The 20,291-nt window shown below is 38.5% G+C and overlaps 1 protein-coding gene across 8 annotated transcripts in view; it reads left to right on the plus strand.

The window, feature by feature from the left end:
* Positions 1 to 20,291, plus strand: part of NAALADL2 (N-acetylated alpha-linked acidic dipeptidase like 2) — a 507,046-nt gene that overhangs the window by 109,448 nt on the left and 377,307 nt on the right. The window contains exon 1 of one of the 8 annotated variants that reach the window (XM_056358616.1): positions 8,545 to 8,835. The exons of 5 other annotated variants lie outside the window; for them this stretch is intronic. In XM_056358616.1, coding sequence (XP_056214591.1) covers positions 8,793 to 8,835 — 43 coding nt within the window. In that variant the 5' untranslated portion in view covers positions 8,545 to 8,792. Of the gene's footprint in view, positions 1 to 8,544; positions 8,836 to 13,925; positions 14,040 to 20,291 lie in introns of those variants that run through there. 2 more of the 8 variants (XM_056358609.1, XM_056358615.1) reach the window with 2 other exon arrangements.

Consider the following 20,291-nt stretch of genomic DNA (forward strand, 5'->3'; position numbering starts at 1 on the left):
TGTATTTAATCTTTTCAGCATTGGATTAGAATACATGTTGGTGTCTTTTGAAATTTGGTACTGCTAATCTGTTAACACATTGGTTACATTGAAGCATTGGTTAAGAAAACTGAAACTATGCAAGTTGTTCTTTAAAATAATGCTTTAATCAGCCAGTGTTGACACTTTTGATTTGTTTTTGCATGGGTTTTCTTTAGTTTTCTTTGACTGCCTCACACTGTACTAATTTCTGTAAAAACAAAAGTTTTTCTTATGGCACTGAAACAGAAAGTCATGGAAAGTTGAACCCAGAGTAGAGAAGAGTTAAAGGATATTTTTTTTTTTTTTTTGCGTACTGTGAGCATGGTTTGAAAGAGAGATTCTGATTCCTTTTCTTAATTATGGACACAGAATTAACTTCTCATCCTTCATTTGGGCCTCTGTGCTGTTTTATTTACCTTGCTTAATACCATGTCTGAGATACGGAGATAATTTATTGATTGAAGTGTATGAAACAAATGCATTGTATGGAAGCAGGGAAAAAGGGGCATGGGCAATGTATTTTAGATTTCATTTCCTATGTTGCTTCTGCATTAAAAAAAAAAAAAAAAATCTATGTGAAAATATATTAAGCAATGCAATAACTGCATACTAGTAAATACAAAGCCAACAGCTGTGTTTTCCAAGAGTATACCGCTGGAACTGGGAAAAATAAAACTTTATTGCAGATTTGGGGAGAAATGGAAAACAATGCTAATCTAAAATAATTTTTCTTTTTTTTTTTTTTCTTTTTTTTTTTTGTCTTTTCTCACTTGGGGAGAATAAGATTTTGCTGCCTTTACTATCACTGGAAAAATGTAGCTCATTCTGTTTTTTAGGAGTATTGCACGGATAATTCAGAGATGCAAACCACAATGGAAAGTGTTATTCCATACTAGAAACGCTTTATATACGAAGTTACTTAGTAAATAATTGGGCAGACTTTGGAAAACTTGGGGAAAAGGAGGAATTTACTCAATCTAAAGCACAGTTCAAGTGTGATGCATGTGCCCTGCTGTCAGAGAAGGTGTGCTAGGCCAGCGGCTGAGTTGGTTTGTGCAGTCCAAGTGTTAACGTCACCTGCCCATCTGATTGTGCAGAGTAGTCGTAAAAAACTAATGAAATATGCTTTATCTGCAGAGGTTTGTAAGCAGATGTGAAAGCATCTCACTGGAGAGGAGGAGATGGAAAATTACGGGTGTGCTGAACTTGGGCTGCACGTCTATGTGCATACTGCATGGTGCATCTGGACCAGAGAGGATGCTGGACTCACCCAGTAGCTTGCCAGCACCAAAACGAGCCATCTTGCTCCTGTGTTCTGTGCTCCTTTGTGGGCTGAGAAACATTTTTTTTTTTTTTTAAGTAGCAGAAAACTGAGAAGTGGTAGGAAAAAACAGGTAGCTTTGTGCTGGCTAAACTGGGAGTAATGAACTGAATCAGCTTATCATAGCGTGAGAAGACTGCACCTGGCACAAGGAGGCAGCCAGTCAGTAAACTTGCTATAAAAGCAATAAATGAGTGTAGGATATTGTTTTAGTGACAACTTTTTTTCAGTATGCCCCCTCGTTTGTCATTAGTATGTATCATTTGTCTGACTTGCTGTGCAGAGGCTCACTGTGTAGCCTGGCTGATGGTATGACAAAGCGGAGTTGTGTTGCTTCGCTTGATTTGGGAGGGAACAGTTTGCCAGCTCGTAGTGCTCAATGGGAGGGATGTATTGCAGCTCATGGCATTTCATGAAATGGCTGTCATGCTGTATGCGGCAGTTTCACAAAGTGAGCTAGTTTGTTAACATAGTATTCCTTCTTTATAAGATATACATATATATGCCTTTACATAAAGATATATATATATATTTTACAGCTCTTCCGTTGGAACAATGTTTAGTGACTGAAAATTCACACATTACATCCTTTCTGGCTCTTCTGTATTTGCTGGGGTAGAATACACTTCAGAGTCCAAGTCTTCATTGGCTTGAAAATCCATCTGTGTATTAATTCACTGTATTTTATACAGTGTATTTGTTATAAAAGCTTGCATATGTGGCTGGAATGCAACCGGACCTACTTAAACCATAATTCTTGCCAGCTGTGCTAAATGTATCTAGAGATGAGTGTTCATCTTGCCGAAATCAAAACACAGTGTCACCCATGTTTGTCTTTTGAAGAAATGCTTCCTCTAAAAGGGTAGAATAAGGATAAAATGGTGTTTTGTTTTGTTTGTTTGTTTGTTTGTTTTTTAATTATTAAAGCCGATCAGCTTTTGATTCCCTGTGTCAGGCTTTTAGGCTCTGTACTTCCTAATGTGATCTTAGAATAGTGAGATTTAATTCTTAGTTGTGCAAGATGGAGTTCAGTATTAGCTGGCATTTATAGTGTTAGCTCTCTTTCTGACAAATATTAGGAAAACATTTTTCATTCCCTCACTCTTTTGCACTCCTTTTATTAAGCTGCTTACTTTTGTCATTCAGTTTGTCCTTTGCTTTCAATTATAACGACAAGATGCATCACAAGCAGGGGTGGTAGAAATAAATTTTGCAGGTATTTTTAAGCAAAACAAACAGCATCTTTAAAAAGCACTCATTTAATTTCACTGCTTTTGTAAATAATGAAGTGGATTGAAGGGCAGTGAAATTGTTACCCTTTTTACTGGATCTTATATGCTCTGCATTACTATCATTTGCATGGCCATACTATCAAGTATTGTCTTCCATGAATCAGCTCTTTATACTTGTTTGCATAATTTGATTTTGTTTAATATTGAAAAGACCAAATCAGAAGGAAAAAAGAGGAGCTAATACTTACTATTTCTATCTTCTGCAAACCAGCTTCATAGTAACATGTCTGTAGCTTTGGCTTTTGTGCAGTCATCTTTCAGCTGCTGAAGTCAGCTAGAGTTGTTATTTATTTTTTACACTCTCATCTATATTTTCATTAAGTAGGAAGTTTAAAAACACTAGAAGTGAATCAGGAGGCCATTGCTGATTTTGATTGCTAACATTTTTTTGAGGTTTAGTTGCTAAAGCTGAGTGAAAGAAAACTGAGGAACAGGAACTGATTAGAAAAAGATATTTAAAGAAACTTCAGAAACGACATTTTGACAAAGCACCTGTTTTCTGTGGAGGGAAAAACACCTCTGTTGGGGAAAGTGGTCAAAGTGTCCTTGTTTAGCTTTCCAAAGCATGACTTATAGAGTGGAGAAAGAGAGATGTTGAGTTGTTTCCTTATGGTCAGAAAGCTATCAAATGGGGTCACAAATTGAATTGTAGTCTTAGATCCCCTCTACTGTGTTACACTTGTCAATCATGTCAGGACTGATAGGTCTCAGAGAGACAGAACAATTATCCATAATTCAGGTATTTTGAAAAGTAATGTATGCATTATTAGTAAAACAACAAAAAATAATGAAAACCCCGTGGATGTTTTGAACCCTATTTTCTGCTGCATACTAATAAATTCCCTTGATGTGTTATTTTCTCACTTAGCAAGGGACCAGGGGGAGCCTTGAGCTACCTGTTAGTCATATTGAGATTGCTGCTCTTTGGAACCATTCTCCAACAAAGTGGCCAGGAGGAAGAAACACCTCCTGTTGGGTCTGGAAGACCTAAATCTTAGTGCTGTTCAGTCCACATCAGTATGTTGCAGGTTAGAGTGGGTGGTTTGGAGCCTTTTCTGGTCTCTTGAAAAACCCCAACAAACAACAAAACAACAAAAACCCCCCAACAAATCCAAACTAACAACAAAAAAAAACCACAACCATTTTTAAACCTAAGAAACTTTCTTCATGGAAGACTCATTAAAACTAGTTCTTTTCACCATAAAAATAGTTGTTCCAACAAAGTTATATTTTTCTGAGAAGTTGTAGTGAGCTGGAATTGGTGCTCAGAAATAAAAGAGAGAAAATATGCTTTGCTTCCCACTAAGCTCAAAAGTGGTGATGTTTGCATCCGTATGAAGTCTTACACGACAGCTTCCTTGTAACTGGTGAAAACCTGTTTACCACAGCTAGGCTTGGAAATAAAACTCAAACGGGCTAGAGGAATGTGGGATGAAAATCTCATCCATGATGAAGTCAGTCTTTCTTGGGTTTTGCTCACTGCTCAGCTCGGTCTGTGCTGGTTCCGCCTGCTGGCACTCAGTCATTGCTTCTTTTTGGTTTTTAGTGCATCGTTTCCATTAACACTGAAAACCTGTTTCACTGTCGTTTTTGAGACTGGTTATTCCTGCTTTTGTTTTTAATCCATTTTAATTGTGGAAGAAAATACTTTCTTCCCTCCCATCTCCTGTTTTAATTGAGACTGTAAGCTAAGCAACTGCTTATAATTTGGAGGCTGACCAAATAATGCCATCTCTTTTACTGTGCTATTTTCCATGGAACAAATAAAATAGCCTTGTTGCTCTTAAACAAATAACCAGCAAGAACAACACAAACCCTCAAACACTCACAATATAAAAACCTGAACATCAGTACCTGTGCTCCCTGTTTTTGTGCGGGAGATTGAATTGGCACCACCCTTCTCTCTTAGCACTCCTGCCATTGATGAAGGTGAAATACTTTTTATTCTTTCCTGTGAAAAAGTCAGCCTGCGGTGCCAGACAGGTACATTACAAGAAACTTTGTGGACTGCTTCTCCCTTGTGACATGCTTTAAAACACTTGGTCATCAGCTAGCAAGCTTTCACAGAGCCTGGATCAGGGAGTCATCTTAGTGATTTGTATAAAAAGAACTCTGTGTGGTCCCAGTACTTATATTTCAGTTCTAGATATGATTTGTATTATCTGTGCAATTTCACGTGTAATAAGTGTGCCTCATTATTCATGTTTATAAAACTATATTCTTTTTGGGGAAAAAACAAACCAAAACCAAAACAATCAAAACAAAACCACCCCTTTCTATTACATTTAAGATTATGTAGCGTAATACCTCTGGGAGTTTGAAACGCATTACCAATAAAGAATGACAGCAACTGTGTCAGCTGTTGATGGTATTACTTTGCTTACATTAATTCTGTAAAATATCTAGATTCTTGAGTAGAAACGAGAGTCCTGAAAACAATTTGGCAAGCACTTACAGCAAACCTTTCATTTTCTGAAGGCTTTCAGTTGTGAGAACCTCTCTGTTTGTTTGCAGAACTACCCTAGAAAACTTGTGATAATATTCATCCTCTGGCAAACCTTCTAATTATTGGTGGAGGGTAACGTTTCTGAAGACATTGAACTTAGGCTTGTATGACGTTTGCACTATGATTCAGTGATCTGGCTGTTCAGCATGGCTCTGTGCAGAGCGTAAGATCTAGCTTTTCTCTTTTGTAGGCCTGATTGATATCATCATCAAATTATGTCTCTGATCATTGTCTGTCGGTGGCTCTCCTTTGAATCAAGGAACGTTGTAGTTGCTGTATGGTAAATGCACAGAACGACTTTCTCTTCTGGGAGCAGAACAAAACTGCTGCATTTTCACATCTGGGTTTTTCTAGAGAGAGTGAATGAATTAAGAGCTCCTCCTTTGGAAAGCACTCTATGTAAATCATTGCACGCAAGTGAGCACACCAGACAGTTTTAGGAGAGCATAAAACCAAGCTAGCCATTTCTCACCATCAGTCATTGTTGGAAGAGGGAGTGTGAAAAATCTTGAATTTCAGTCCTTTTTGCGCTATTCCCACTTGTAGGCTTCATTTCCAAGGAAGAAGTATTTTCAGCACTATCGCTCTCATCTCTTGAATTCTTAAAAATATTTAAGAGTTAACAGAAGGTGATGTGATAAAATGCTAGAACTTAAGCTACAAAATACTTCTGTAGGTGCTAAAAGCCTAAAATCAGGCTCTTTAAGGAAAGTGTTGGTACTCAGTAGCTGAGAGGAATAGTTATTTTCTATTGCCTTAGTCTTCTGTTTTCTTTGGAATTAGTAGCTCTCTCTGTATGGGGGAGGACCTCACAGAGTACAGCATTGAAGATGAAAACTAATCATTTTGATTTCTCCCGTGTTTAGAAGTTACAATAATCTAGGGTATTTAACAATTTCTGTCTTTCAAGAAATGGACAGTTTGTGTTTAGAGAGGGCTTTCTCTCTCATCAGTTAATTGCCACATACTTTGTTTTGCACTCCAGAACTTCATTGATAAACAAACTTGTTTTTCTTAATTATGTCTCTTAAATACAGACCAACTTAAGCTTGTTTGAATACACAAACTCTGCACTAGATTTTTTACTTCCCCATGTTTGGTGGTCAAGAAAGAGTTTCTGTATGGGCTCCTCTGCTGTCCCCAGGAAGGACTACGTGCAACCTAGGTTTTGGTTCCCAAATCAAATTGATAGTAAATGGTATGCTTGCCATAGTGGCCTTGTTTGAGAGCTGAGACAAAGAAAGATTGCTGTCCAAATCTTTTTCAGTTTTAGGTGTGTTTGGTCAGCTTTGAGCTTCAGGAAAATCATGCAGATATCCTTTTGTATTGGGGGCATATTTGAAAAGCATGAATAGACATAGTCAGGCCCTTTAATGAAGCGTCAGTATCTACTTTTGCATGCTTGTTTCATTAACTGTACTATTGGATATTTTCAGGAAAGGCCACTTTGGTTTGTTACTCTTGAAGTAATCACAGAGCCAACAAAGGTATTATTTATGCATTTCTCCACACACAAAAAATACTGAATTTAGAGTCTGTCCTGAGGTAGAGGAAGGTGCATTAGAACCGAGCTGAAAAAGACCTCCAGCCACTATATGGGTGTTTCAACTGAATGTTTTGCTCATACTTGCAAGTGAAAACTTAGTGAATTATCTCGAGCTAATGTTCAGCATTGGAACTGGAAGTTGCTGGGTGTCTGCTGTGCAGCTGGGGAGATTGCCCAGGCATGTGCTGGAGTCTCCCCCCCCTACAGTGACTTTAACCTGGCCTAGGGCAGCTGCGGTTCATGGACAGTAAATTGGGATTCGAGGAGGGATGAGGTGGAATGTAGGAACCACTAACTTCAAATGTTGGGCCAGGAGCTGAGTCTGCAGATTATGGGGAAGAAAACTAGCAAAAGCTCAGCTAAATGAACATAAATAAAATAATGAAAGGCTCCCTTTTCAAATATAAGTTCATTTTGCTTTTCTCTTTGCTTTCTTGGTAAAAAGCCTTTTCAGACTGTGGAACGGTTCATTTAAGCTGGCTAATTTGATAATCAGGCGAGGATAAAGCATGAGGTTTTTCTTGTAAACTCCTTCATTTTTGTGAACCAGGTGAAAAGTTCTTTTGGAATTCATTGCTCAGATGATTCTGGTTTGGTATGTCTGATTTACTTTCTCTAGCAAAAGTCAGACATTGAAGTATGGCTAAAAGCTAGTTGTGTGTGTGGATGAGGAAGGTGCTTAGCATGCACGGAAACAGTGGACAGTAAATCACTAAAGGGCATAAATATTTTTTACTTCTTCCTGTGTGATGATTAGCTTGAGGATTGGGGATATTCTTATTCGTAAATAAAACTTTTGTTTGAATTGCCATAGTTTGTTTCAGAAATTCTGCTTTAAAGGTATGCTTTATCTAGCCTGAATTATCTTGAAAGACTACTTCATGTTTTCCCCATCTGTGTTTCTGTTCTAATAAATAATCATTTCAGTACTTTTTCTTAAAAAGGGAGGAAAAATACAATACAGTTTAGTTGTAAAAATATACTTATTTTCTACTGGATTAAAAATTATAATGCTATTGATTAGACCATTTTGAGATTAATCCAGACAGAGGTTAACATTGTGAGAACTACTTGGCTCTCACACTGCGAGAACTACTTAGCTCTTTTAATTTGTCATTGTTTGTTCTTTTAAAATAGTGCTATGGCTTCTCTTTGATTTTTGTCATTGGCAGTTGCAAATGTAAATGTTAAAATAAAGCTAACTTTGTAGGCAGAGATACAGGTGTACTTGTTCAACAAATTGATCACAAATGCATCAGACACCTGTTATTTGATTTCCACAGCAGAAAAGAACAAATATTTTCTTGGACCTGAACTTGAAGTCTGACTGGGTGAGATTATCTTAAAAATTTGTGTCCTTGTGCTGGGGAAAGAGGAGAAACAAAGTACCTTTTTGTTTCATTTAGAAGCCCTTTCTGTTACACAGTCAAAACAATCTCAAAATTACAGTGTTCAAGTAATGCATTTTTCTTGGAGGTAATCCTTGTGAAAGACAGTGGTTCCTTGGAGGTAATCCTGGTGAAAGGCAGTGGAAGGGTGGGTGTGGGTTTTAGATTTTGGGATCTTTGCAAAAATTTCGCCAAGGGGCACTGTGTCTGTGGCAATCATTGTTCTCAGTGGTGGAGAGCTGTGGCTGCGGAGTTCCCATCCCACAGAGATTGGCTTGATATAGTTAGCATTTAGTTTTCCTGTGAAATGAAAATTTAGAGGATCTATAAAATCAGTTGCAAACATTCTGCAGGCTTTGGCATTTTGACTAAAACACCTGCTGCGAAAGAGAAAATGTCTTGGGATTGCTGTCTGTGTGAAAGTGAAAGGAAAGGGTGGGGAACAAATAAGGAGGAGAGTCCAAGAGGAGACAAAGCAGCCTTGCCTGAAGCACATGTTAATCAAAGGAGATCAAAGGATGTGATGTCAGTTTATAGAGAAACAGGTCAGGCAAGCCCAGGTAGCTCAGGAAGCAAGATAGTAATTATTCACAGAAGAAAGTTAGGTGTACGGTTACCATGCACACTTGAAAGTCAGGAGGTCAAAACTTGCACAGTGACCAAGTCAACTCGATAAAACGACTTGGCTCCTTACAGGGCAGCTTATTGTTTTCTAGAAATGGGAGAGAATGAATCTAGTGTACGGAGCCTGTGCCAACAAGGTAAGCACATTCGACCTGGGAAATGCTGTGCTGTTGGGAGGTTCGGGGCATTGTTAGTCTCTGCATGTGGGAGCTTGTTTTCCTGTGGGCTGTTGCAGCATGTGCTGCGCGTCCACATCAGGGGGTGTGTTTTTGCATGTGCATGTGTTTTGGGGAAAGGAGGAAATCCACATCCATCATCTCTGCAAAACTTGTTTTTAAAAATAACATGGCATGAATTTAGAAGGGTAAGGGAAGGCCTGATAAGATCACGTAAGCATTTGGCACTGCATTGCCAACACAAGTGGCTTGAAACTTCAGGTGTCTGTGGATGTTGAGGGTACTGTTCTGTAACTTAGTTCAGTCTTATGCAAATATTTTTTTGGATAGGAAATGCTTTGCACAACCGTTTTACACAAATTGAGTACCTGCTGCCTGTGAGCTGGGCATGGCAGATGCATAAAGATGAAAGATACTATTTGCATTTTGTAGTCTTGGCTTATTCCGGATTGTTGCTGTTTTGTTTTCTTCTGTGGGCTGTGCTAAGTAACACCAACACACGCATGCAAAATAGCCCTTGTAAGCACTTGTGTGAGTAACTGTAAGAACAGAGTATTCATTCCTAGGTGTTTTAAATTTTCAATAGAAGCCTGAACACAACCGTTCATAAATCTTGCTTAGTCCTTCTTTTGCAACATTAATGTCAAGCTTTTGCTTTGAGAAAGAATGTTTTCCCAGTAGCCCTTTTTTCTTTCAACAGGCAGTTTTAGCGTCCCAGGAAATATTATCTTCCTGAGGAATTATTCCATTATTTTATCTTCTTAGCGTTCAGTGTTTTTTTTCCCCTGACATTCAACCTGTGCTTTTCTTTTGCTTGACTTTACCAGGTTCTTTCTGGCCTCTTTCTTACACTTTGCATACCAGCCAGGGATAAAGCTTTGTATCTATTTTGGGGTTTGCAAGAATCTTCAATCTATTACAAAATTTGCAAATTATTTTCCAGGACTTGAAATGGTAACTTTCTAGGCAATGAGAAGATGTGTTGCTATTTTTCCTGTGAAGTTATTCTTTATATACATGCAAGCGTGTTATACTGGGATTCAGATACATCTCAGACCTATGTTAGTTGGGGATAATTCTGTTAATGCCAGAGCAGATTTTGTTCACAGAGAACTATTCCACTGCCTTTTGTGTGTGTGTGTATTAATAAGTATGTACATACTACACAGAAAATAAAAAATAGTAAATTCAGTTTTGATCCAGGTTTTATTTTTGAAAAAAGCAACAGCAATGTTCAGTAGTGTAATCGTCTAAACACCATTTCTGGTCATGAGAGAATTGCTATTGTTTCTTTCTTCTGTCTCTCCATTCAGGATCTGACTTGTGGTTGCAGGAGTATTCTGTTCAGAAATATATCCAGCGTAATTCTGATCTTACTTCAGAAGGAAGTAAGGAGCTATTTCACTGTTGCTAATAAAATTATATTGATAAACCAGATGTAAAATGTGTTCAGGCCTACTGCATTTCATACAGGTCTTTTGGGAACCGTGATAGTGATTCTGACTTAATTTTTGCCTTTTCTCCATTAGTATGAGTGAGCTTAGTCAAATGGAATTCCTTTTGATTTTCATTAGTGGAAATGGGATGAGAATTAGGGCTGTGCAGTAATACCATTTTTTAAAAATAAAAATGTTCTGTGTGTACATGCATGCAAACACACACATACACTCCCAGCATTAAGTTTTTCCAGTTGCCATCCATCTGATGTACTGGGTTATTTCCATGTGTGCTTGTTTTTAGAAACTGTCCAAAATAATTGGTGATTCAACTGGTATTTTTTAAGGAAGAAAAGGTGGAAGAATTAACATTACTCAGGATACCTGTCAAAACCACTGCAAGTGAGACAACGTGTATTTCTTTTCGTATTATTTATTTTTAGAGAACTTTGCGCTTGTCTGAATAACTAAAGGTGCCAGATTGACAGCCCTGGAGGCTGGCTTCACTTATTCATTAGCAAAAGAGATACGGCCTGGGCAGCAGGTGCACGAACCAACTTGCTGTGCTATACCCATGTGTCTGTGTTCTGCTATGTAAAAAAGCCCTTTGTTGTGGATCCAAGGGTTTCGGTCCTGTTCACTCCTTGCCTTTCCCTGCAGCATTTTCTTCTAAGGGCACAACATAATGGTCTTGCGATGATTAGGTTTGTGCACTAAAGACTACGCAGAGACCTTTATTTGATTTCACCAAACAGCCGTCAGATGGTGAAGAAGGCTCGGGGCTTACATAAATCAGTAATTCTCACCATCTGGTCAATCAGAAAATATAAGGTCACGCTGCCGTCACAGCATTTTTGTTTTGCACCAAGTACAGTAAGCTCAGAGAATAAATTAGCTCTTGGTTCCATTCCGTTGTTGTTCTGCGACTTCTGTAAATGCTTCAGACCTCCATTTCTGCGGATGCTTGCAGCCTGGGTGTGACAACTGAAAAGAGCAAAGCCCAGAACAATTGGACTTTGACTGCCAGCCACTAATTGATTCCTTTTTCAAGTGAGCACACTGAGAGCCCTCCAAAAATGCACTGCAACTAGCTGAGAATATCTTGTATTTTTGCGGTGGTTTGGGTTTTTTGCTTTTTTTGTTCTTGTTGGATTTTTTGCTTCTGGAATCAAGATCCATTCCTTCACACAAGTTCTTGCTTTCAGCCTTCCTGTAAATTAAGTACGGTTTACCAGAGAGTATGACAATATTAGCCCCACAAGATGCAATTACTGTAAATTTTTATTTTATGATATTGTACATGAGTTGTAATTGATTTTACACTGTATTATGTTGCTAGATGATCACAGTAGCTTTGCTCGCTTGCTAAGTGTGTGTAATACATGCTTGCCTTTCCGGCCCATGGAGGACAGAGTTAAATTGACAAGTTCATGTCAAAGCAGCTTGTTCTTTCAGTTCTTGGGAGGCACCATAAGTGAGCAAGACTGAGAACAGTCATATGAGCATTATTAATATACCATCCTGAAAATAACTGTTTTTTCAGGGCTCCTGTATGTGCTGCTTATTAACATGTATAAAGCATTTTTATAAGTGGTTTCATTATATATGTCCTTAATATAAACATATGATTAAATAAGTATAGTATTTCTTAATAATTTCCAGCAAGTTCAGATTTCTTCTGTAGTTTATCTGGGCTTTGGATCAGCTCTGAAGTGTATGTTCCTTAGGTTTGTTCTTGCTTTCTGATGTTGATTTTTAGATCAATATGTATGTAGTCTCATGAAACATTTACAGGCCAGGTCTAAAAGAGGTAGCTACAACTTTTTGCTGAGAAAGGGGATAGGAAAATACCAAGAGCCTACATAAAGAACGTAGCATGCTTGTATGGGGCAGTGGGAATTAAAAAGGGAATGTCCCAGAAAGTGAATTTCAGAAGGGTGGCTTTTCAGTCTCAAGCTTCCCTTTCTTAATGAGGGGGCTTTTTGGCCACCAGGTCTACCCTGATTGCTAGGCTGTATGGAGGTCAGTTTTGTTTCAGGTTTGTGTGTTTGAGCAGGACTCTGAATGACGCTAATAAGTGCTGTAATCAGCTGCAGTTATTAACTGTGGGATTCTGTAACAAAAGGTGGTAACTCTGAAGGTCCATTGTAGAAACACTTCCTCTGCCCTTTGTGTTGGATGACCTCAGTCCTCAAAATTGAGTGCCTGTTTGCTCTCTGGACAGTTATTAGCAGAACATCACGGGGTCCCTTCTTGGCTCTTTATGAATGATAGTAGTGAGGGTTTCCTCTGACAGCATTTCTTATACAGATTGGCTCCATTCCCCAACTGGGTACAGTAACAATGGGTAATTTTAAATAATTCATTTTATTGCTGCCCCCTGTAGATTTTTTACTTTCATTTCAAAGTGGTGAATCTAGAGAGCTGGAGAAGTATGTTCTGATCACTATCCTGGTCCTGTGAAAAATAGGAGATTCAAATAGTCCTGCAGAGCCATGAGCAGCTGGATTAGCACAGAGCACTCTTTTGACTTCAGCTGAAGTCATTCTGATTTTTTCTGGGTGCTTTTAACTCTTTTTATCACATATATATATATATATATATATATGTTTTTTTTTTTAAAAAAAAAACCAGCTTTAATTTCCCAGTTTATACGTGCTCATGAATCAGGGTTTGAAATTTCAGTTCTACAGAAATATCCTCACTAACATGAGCATATTGAAACTGAGAAAACTGCATAAATTGAAGCACGGGAACAGTGAATCTTTCTCCAATGGTGAGAATCCACTACATAACTGGATATCAAACCCAAGACTTCCAGCTCCCAATCTGCTTAGTGTTATTGTTTTTTTGCGGTTACAGTCCTTACCAGTTCTTAGGGGTATGTTGCAGATGATTGCATCCTAATATATATGCCTGAAAATGAAACAAGATAGCAACATCTTGCTGCAATAAATAGAACTGAAATTGAAAATGTAGTAGATGTATAGTAAAAGGATGATGCTTGCAAAGTGTCCAAAAACATTTCCTCATGATCTTGATTGTAAAGCTACTTTAAACTTTGAAAGTCTACGAAATGCAGAAATAAGCTCTTGTTGGCAGTAGGCACTATCAGATTTGGTGTTTGCCGAGCAGGGAAGTGATCCCATAGCAGTTGCTGGATTTTCCCCCTATATATCATTGCACAGAGTGTGTGGTAAGCATTATATTTATTTTGGCCGTTCCCATGCCTCTTTTCTCTGAAAGCGTGTCGCTTTCTGGAGAAAAGTAAAGAACTGAGGTTGACACAGAGGGAATATAAACGTGGTTTTAGCAGTTCAGGCAAAAAACCCCAAGGTTTATGTAAACACCTTATGCAGATATAACACTGCTTCGTAATCTGCAGAGTGCTGTGCATTCATACCAGGTTCAGACAAGGTGTCTTTTTCCTCCTCCTTCAGGTACTGGAAGTTTTCTGGAAGTGGCTGGAATTTTTTCCACCTTTGTGCAGGGATTGCATTCCATAGTCCTGGTGGAAAAGGTGGTGGTGGTGAGGGGGGTTTATTTGATTAGTCTTTTTCTTTTGCTTGAAAAACAGTATGTCCACTGATCTCCACCACAAACACAGTGGTGTGATCCTGGGACGGTATCCTAAACAGCATTCTGTGGGGCACTGAGTTGCTGACTGAGATACGCTTTATAGAAGACAGGTAAGGTTGTTTTCTTCATTGCAATATCATTGTGATCAAGGTATTTAAATCGGTTTTTCTAAGTGTTTAGTTTTGGTGTGGGCTTTTTTTCCCCCCCTGTTGTGTCATCCCCCAACCTGCCCCTGACCTGGTCCCTTAATTACTCTTTTCATACTTAACGATATTCATAATATTCCATTAGATTCATGGTCATAGCTTGACAGTAATGTAGTCACATTACATTGTAATATAATATGCTTTAAGTAAGGATGAAAAAGTAGCATAAAGTAGACTTTATTGAAAGAATTTCTACTTTTCCATGATCATGTGTGTATTTTTTTGCTCCGGTTCCGCCGCCCCCCCCCCCCCCCCCTTTTTTTTTTTTATACCATTGTCATTGTTATTTTAGTTAGATTCAAACCAGTAGGAGAAACATCAGATACTTAGGACATCTAAGTAAAATAAAAAGACTGCTGGCACAATACCTGTGCAATAATGGTCTCCTATGTAGTATGTATTGAATTTTGAACAACTTGAAACATGTCATTGTAGATTTGTTCAAAATCTGGAGACTTGGTTTTCTTAGTTCTCCTGCTGTTCCTAGTGGTTTTGGGTGACTATGCATTTCCAGATAGCCATAATATATATGTTACTATGTATTGTGTATCTCGAGGTGTATGAAGTAACTGTATATTAGCAAAAGGAAATCTTATTGAGCATTTGAGTTATTTTCCATCTCACACATGTTTCTAATGATAAGGCCAAGCAGGCTATTGGCGAGAGAAGGCATATTGCTTGAATTTACCCTTCTGAAATTGTTTGTGATTTGTTAAACTAAAAGCACCCTGTGAAGGCTGTCAATCAGAATATGACAGACACAGAAAACATTTTATGTCACGTCATTTGCACTTGCCTTGAAAAGAGGTGAAGTGCACTGTGTAAAGACTTGCACTGTCTTAGTGATGTTCATCGTGTACAGGTTTCAATCGTTATGTGTCCATATTCATGACAAGTAGGTAAAATCTGAAGTAAAAAATCTGGGCGATTTTGGCTCTTTTAACCTTATTTACTAAGGAAGTGAGGCTTATGGACTCTGTCAGGTGAACTTGACAATGTTCAGGCAAGTGTGGATATTTCAGATGTTCTTCTGGAAGCATATTTTTCCAGAAGATTTTGTTGAAGATAAAGTTGATTTATGCAGCAGTAGATGAAGCTGAATATATGTCTTAGGTATAGGGGGCAGGGAAGGAAAACAAGTTTAATTACTTTTCAGTGACTTCAGATCTTCATATCCTAAGATTAATTTTTAATTACACAAACTGTGCAATATTGAGGAAATGTGGACATGTCCACACAGAACAAAATGCTGCATGGTTTGCTAAAGAAGGACGCATGTTTTTCAGAAATACTGTGATTTCATTACCTGTTACAGTATTTCCTAGTTCTCATTATTTCAGAGAAAAAGAACTCTATAAGGATGCAGTTCAGCTGTATTTAATGTCTATGTTATAGTTGTGACAATATTTAGGAATTTCATGGTTGTGGAACATATGAAACTGGGAACAGTAAATGCAGAACTTTTGCTTTTGCATTTAGTCAGCAGTCAGAGAAGCAAGATTTACATGATCTCCATCAGGAAAGTAGCTAGAAACCATTGGAAACCAATGGTTAGCTTTAAGGACACCTGCCATGTTCTTCTCTCTCAAGAAAGATGGGCATGTTCTGTGTAGCAGTGTTGGAGCTTTTGGCTCAAATTTTTAATTTGTGTTTTTTTAAGAGTCCACTATCTCCACTGTCATGTTTACCTGAGGATGTGTTTCAGGTGGTGCAGATCTATGGGGTGCCTTTGGACCTGCATTTCGGTGCTAGGAGTCCAGTCTTGCAGTGTTGCTGCAGCAGCTTCTGCCTTTTTCCAGTTTCATGTTTCTGGTTATATTTTGGTTATACACTAAAGCTTTTCTTAGCATTCAGGAGAATAAAAAGCATAACATAAAGTTAACTAAATCCATCCCTGTGGAAACAGTCCTAGAAAGCGGAGCTGAGGTTTTTAGCCTGAATGTTACTGTGAATCTATAGTACTAGGCATAGTTTCATAATAGCTGGCTTTGTCAATTTGTATGTATATTCATCTTTTTCTTCAAACAGTAGTTGTATAAAAGTGGCATTTCTGCTGTCTGTGTAAGCTCAGATTTTATGTGCCTTCATAACACAATTAAGTTTACCACATTTTATTCCTGCTAGTGCTGCAGAGAGGGGCTGAGTCAGACTGTGTTTATTCTTGTGCTTCATCAGCAGAAATGTTTACCAACTTTCTGGTTATATTTTATTTGTGAAAATGCAGTGAAAGTAATGGGGTTGCACAGGTTTCAGAGGGTTTAGTTTGGCCTGTGTTGTTATTAGCATCGACTGAGACACATGAGCAGGGAATAATCCAGTTAGACTTCCACTGCCCAAGGCTGAATTTTTAGGGCTGACAGGAAACAAATATACACCTTTTAACGTCTAAACTGGGTATATTTGACCTGAACGCCTGAGAGTTACAGTAAACCCAAATCATGGCAGTGTTGGTAGTGTGGCAGAATCGTTTTTTCCCTCTCCTCACAGAGGTTGTGCGTAGATGTCCTTAATCAACTGCGCTCTCTTCTTGTTCACTCTCCTTTCTCTCTTCAAGTCTCTTCTCAGTATGCCTTGGGTGGAAGAAAGCATAGGTGGGCAGTTCGGGTTATAAATACAAAGCCATTCGCATATGCCAACAAATTAAATTGCAGATACTGTATTACTCCAGCTCCTGGCAGCTTTAACAACTGTGGAACCTTGCACGCCATTCCTGGGATGCTGCCTCCCTGTAACAAAGGCTCTGTTGAGTTCTAAGGGACTGTACATTCAATTTGCTGTTAATTCATGGGCATTCTGGCCATCCACCTGTACGCTGCAGTATAGCTGATGGTTAACTAGCAGATAATTAAATAAACCTATGTCCTCTACATACCTAAACAACAAAATGTTTATAACTGTTGCTTCGTTGATAGAGAGAATTTTTCCTATTTACTGTTTCTATACTTATCAGATTACATGTAAAAACTGTAAAATCCTTTATATTATCCATAAACATAATAAAAAATGCTACACTACATAACTTTGACTTAGTCAATAATTCTAGGCTTAGCCTGAGGGGTTGAAAAGAAAATTATTCCTGTTACAAATTTTAATTATGCCATAAACTTTGGGAAATAGCTATTGATCTTCAGCATCTGGCATCAGAACTGTTGCCTGCTTTTTTTGGTTATTTAGTTTGAGAGTAGCATTGTCATGTAAGATAAAAATAAAAAATGTCACAGGAGATGAAGATGTACCATATGCAAATGAGAATATTTTGGTTTGTTTATGTACTAAAAATATTTTATTGCTGAAGAGTTTTTTGTTTCTTACCAGATTTTTTTAGCCATCTCCAGAGAAATTTGCATTTCAGATGCAAGAAAGCAAATTCTAATTCTATCAAAGACCCTTTCTCACCATGGGACACTATAATGTATACAATATGTTTCTTGTCTTAGAGGTACATTTAAAATTGCAATTGCAATACAACTGGCTTTGTTGTGGAAAAATTATAATTTCAAGGGCCAGATGAGACAAAAGCTGGAACCTTATTTGTGTACTTCTTGCCTTAAACCGGGACTGTTAGACAATTGGTGTTAGTATAAAAAAATTAAGTCCAGCTTAAAATAGTAACATTGAAATTTTGATCTGATCTGGAGTCAGTGGCAAAGCTAGCATTGCTCTTCAGCACAGTGAGCGCTTACTCAGATGTCACAGAGTGGGAGGAAGAGCTTTTTAACAAGTTTGAATTTCTGAGCAGCTTGTAACGAGTGCAGCATTAGAAATTCAGACTACCTTTCTAATCATAAGGCCTAGAGCCCGATGTGCTGTTTCATGGCATGTCTGCTTATGCTTCATGAGGTTTGACTGCAGGTGAAAGAGAGAGAACCGAGGTGATCCCCAAAAGCGGTCATTTTAGGTGACTGGAAATACAGGGTATACTCTCCTCAAAATTTCAGTACAAGGATCCTTGTAGGCAGAGTAGGATAAAGCTCCCTTTCTGTTCCCCCATTCCAAAATGGTCTTTGAGGAGATGCTGCTTCGTGCCCACCTTTTTTGAGGTAAATGGAGGAAGGGATTCTTTCCTATCCAGGAGGAAACTGGAGTTACATAGAGTACAATGGGTCAAAGACCTCCAAACAACTGGCCCTTGCAAGGACCATTGAGGGCAACTCACCACAATGGCAAAGAGTGATGGAGACTTGAGTACTGAGGAGGTGCCTATGGGGACCAAAAAGTGCTCCCTGGCTCTCCAGATGTCTACATTGTGTAAAGCAAGGAGACAGTTTGTGTGATCCTGAGCCTCATGGCAAGTTGGTGCTATTTTAGTTGGCTCAAAACAAAGATGCAGTGAGCCTGATGTTAGTGCCAAATAATATGTTGAAAGGAAGCATGTCTGTAAAGCTATAGCTTGTGGGTAGGCTGTAAAGGAAACTCCCAGAGCACCCTTGAGAAATGCTGTACTCCTCTCCCTATTTCAGCAAGGGGTAGATGCACCTCTCTCCCCTTGTGTGTGTTGGTTTTACTTATGTTCTCATCTTTTTATCTTCATGCACCCTGTTGGTAGCACCAGTACCAAATGGCATCTGAAGTTTCTCAAACTTTGTGCATGTTACAGTGATGCTGTGACCTCTTACTGAATAAGTAAACTAAGCAAAGTAGGACAAAGATGACTTCAGAGAGGCAGCTTGTAGTAGCCGTTGCCAAATCTTTGGCAGGAAATTGCTTCCCCGTATAGTGTCTGCCAGTGGCGTATTGGTGCTTGAACCCTTCTGGCTGACTTTACTCTGCCTAGCCTTGAACAAAAGGGGTAGAAGAAATATCACTGAGGCTTGCAGGCATTTAATGTGGCCAAACTGACAGGTTGCACTCCAGCAGGTAAACGGAAGCCTATTAAGAACACACAGAGACGAAATGTGTTGTCTGAGCATCGAGTGTTTTGTTAGGATGAACCTCACTGTGGAAGACAGCTGTGGCCATTTCAAGGACATGGAGCAATTGATGCAGTTTCTGAAGGATTTCTATAGCAAGTTCTGAGTTAAATATTTTGATATAAGACTAAATGTCTAAATCAAAACATGCATCTGCATTCTCCTTATGGAACAAAACTAAGGTGGTGGCTCTGACTGCAGAGCCCTCTCTGTAAAATTAAAACTACCACTCTACTTCTCTGAAGAGTCCTGGTACTACTTGAATAATATTTTTTGTCTGCTTTCATGTTCTGAAAAAAATTAGATGTGTGAAATGTAAAGCCATTGAAACGCCTCAAAACTTCCCGGATTGAGAACCCAGAGCTGCCTTGATTTTTCATTCCTCTGCAGTTACCCTTTAGCCATGTAATCTGGGCCTTACACTCCAGAAAAGTTCTGCTGTTTATGTGTTGAGCTATTTATTTTGATGACAAAGGGAAGCTCAATACCTTGAAAAAGCGCTAATTTTTATTTACTCCCATTTATTTATGTATTGTTTCTGGCTGGAAGGTCAGGTTTGTACTGCTGCTGTATGCAGCAACTTAAAATTCATGTTGGTGTGTCACTGCAGTTCCTACACTCAAGCCACCACACCAGAAAACTATTAACTTTCAGTTAATGACAACAGAAAATGTTTTATAATAAACTGTGAAATAACCTAATCATCTGCAAAAGGTGTAAAGATTTTATATTAAAATGCAATTAACTTATGCTTTTTTTTGTTTGTTTCCTTTTAAAAAATTGGTTATGTAAGACATGCAATTAATTGGCTTTTGCTTTGGAGAGAATTTTTGTTTGCTGTAACATGGTGTCTGCTCTAACAATAGATGAATGCCACTAAATTTTCTGATGTTTACATGCAGGGAGATAGGCGCCTTTAGGTAGGAAGAGAAAGAAGAAAGCGGTAGCTGGCACCTGTTAAAGCAAGGTGCTGAATTGTACTCTGAAGACTCAGAGCCATAGATGGGCTAAGACAGAAGAGGACTTGTTTCAGTTTTTGGTTAAGTAACTGATCTTCTGTATGGGCTTGGGTTGCCCCCTTGTCTGGCTTTGTGCAAATCACTTTTTACCTTAGACTCCCATTTGAGAAGGGCAGGTAGGAACTGCTTGAGCTCCACAGGCATGGTGGGGTTAAAAATCTGTCAGTAATTCTCAAGTGCCTTTATCTTAGCAAAGGTAAACACGATAGCGACAAGGACTACTTACAAGTACCTCTGTGGTTTTAATTGGCTCATTTCTAACAGTAG

The sequence above is a fragment of the Falco biarmicus genome, chromosome 13 (assembly GCF_023638135.1).
Source record: "Falco biarmicus isolate bFalBia1 chromosome 13, bFalBia1.pri, whole genome shotgun sequence".
Lineage (NCBI taxonomy): Eukaryota > Metazoa > Chordata > Aves > Falconiformes > Falconidae > Falco > Falco biarmicus.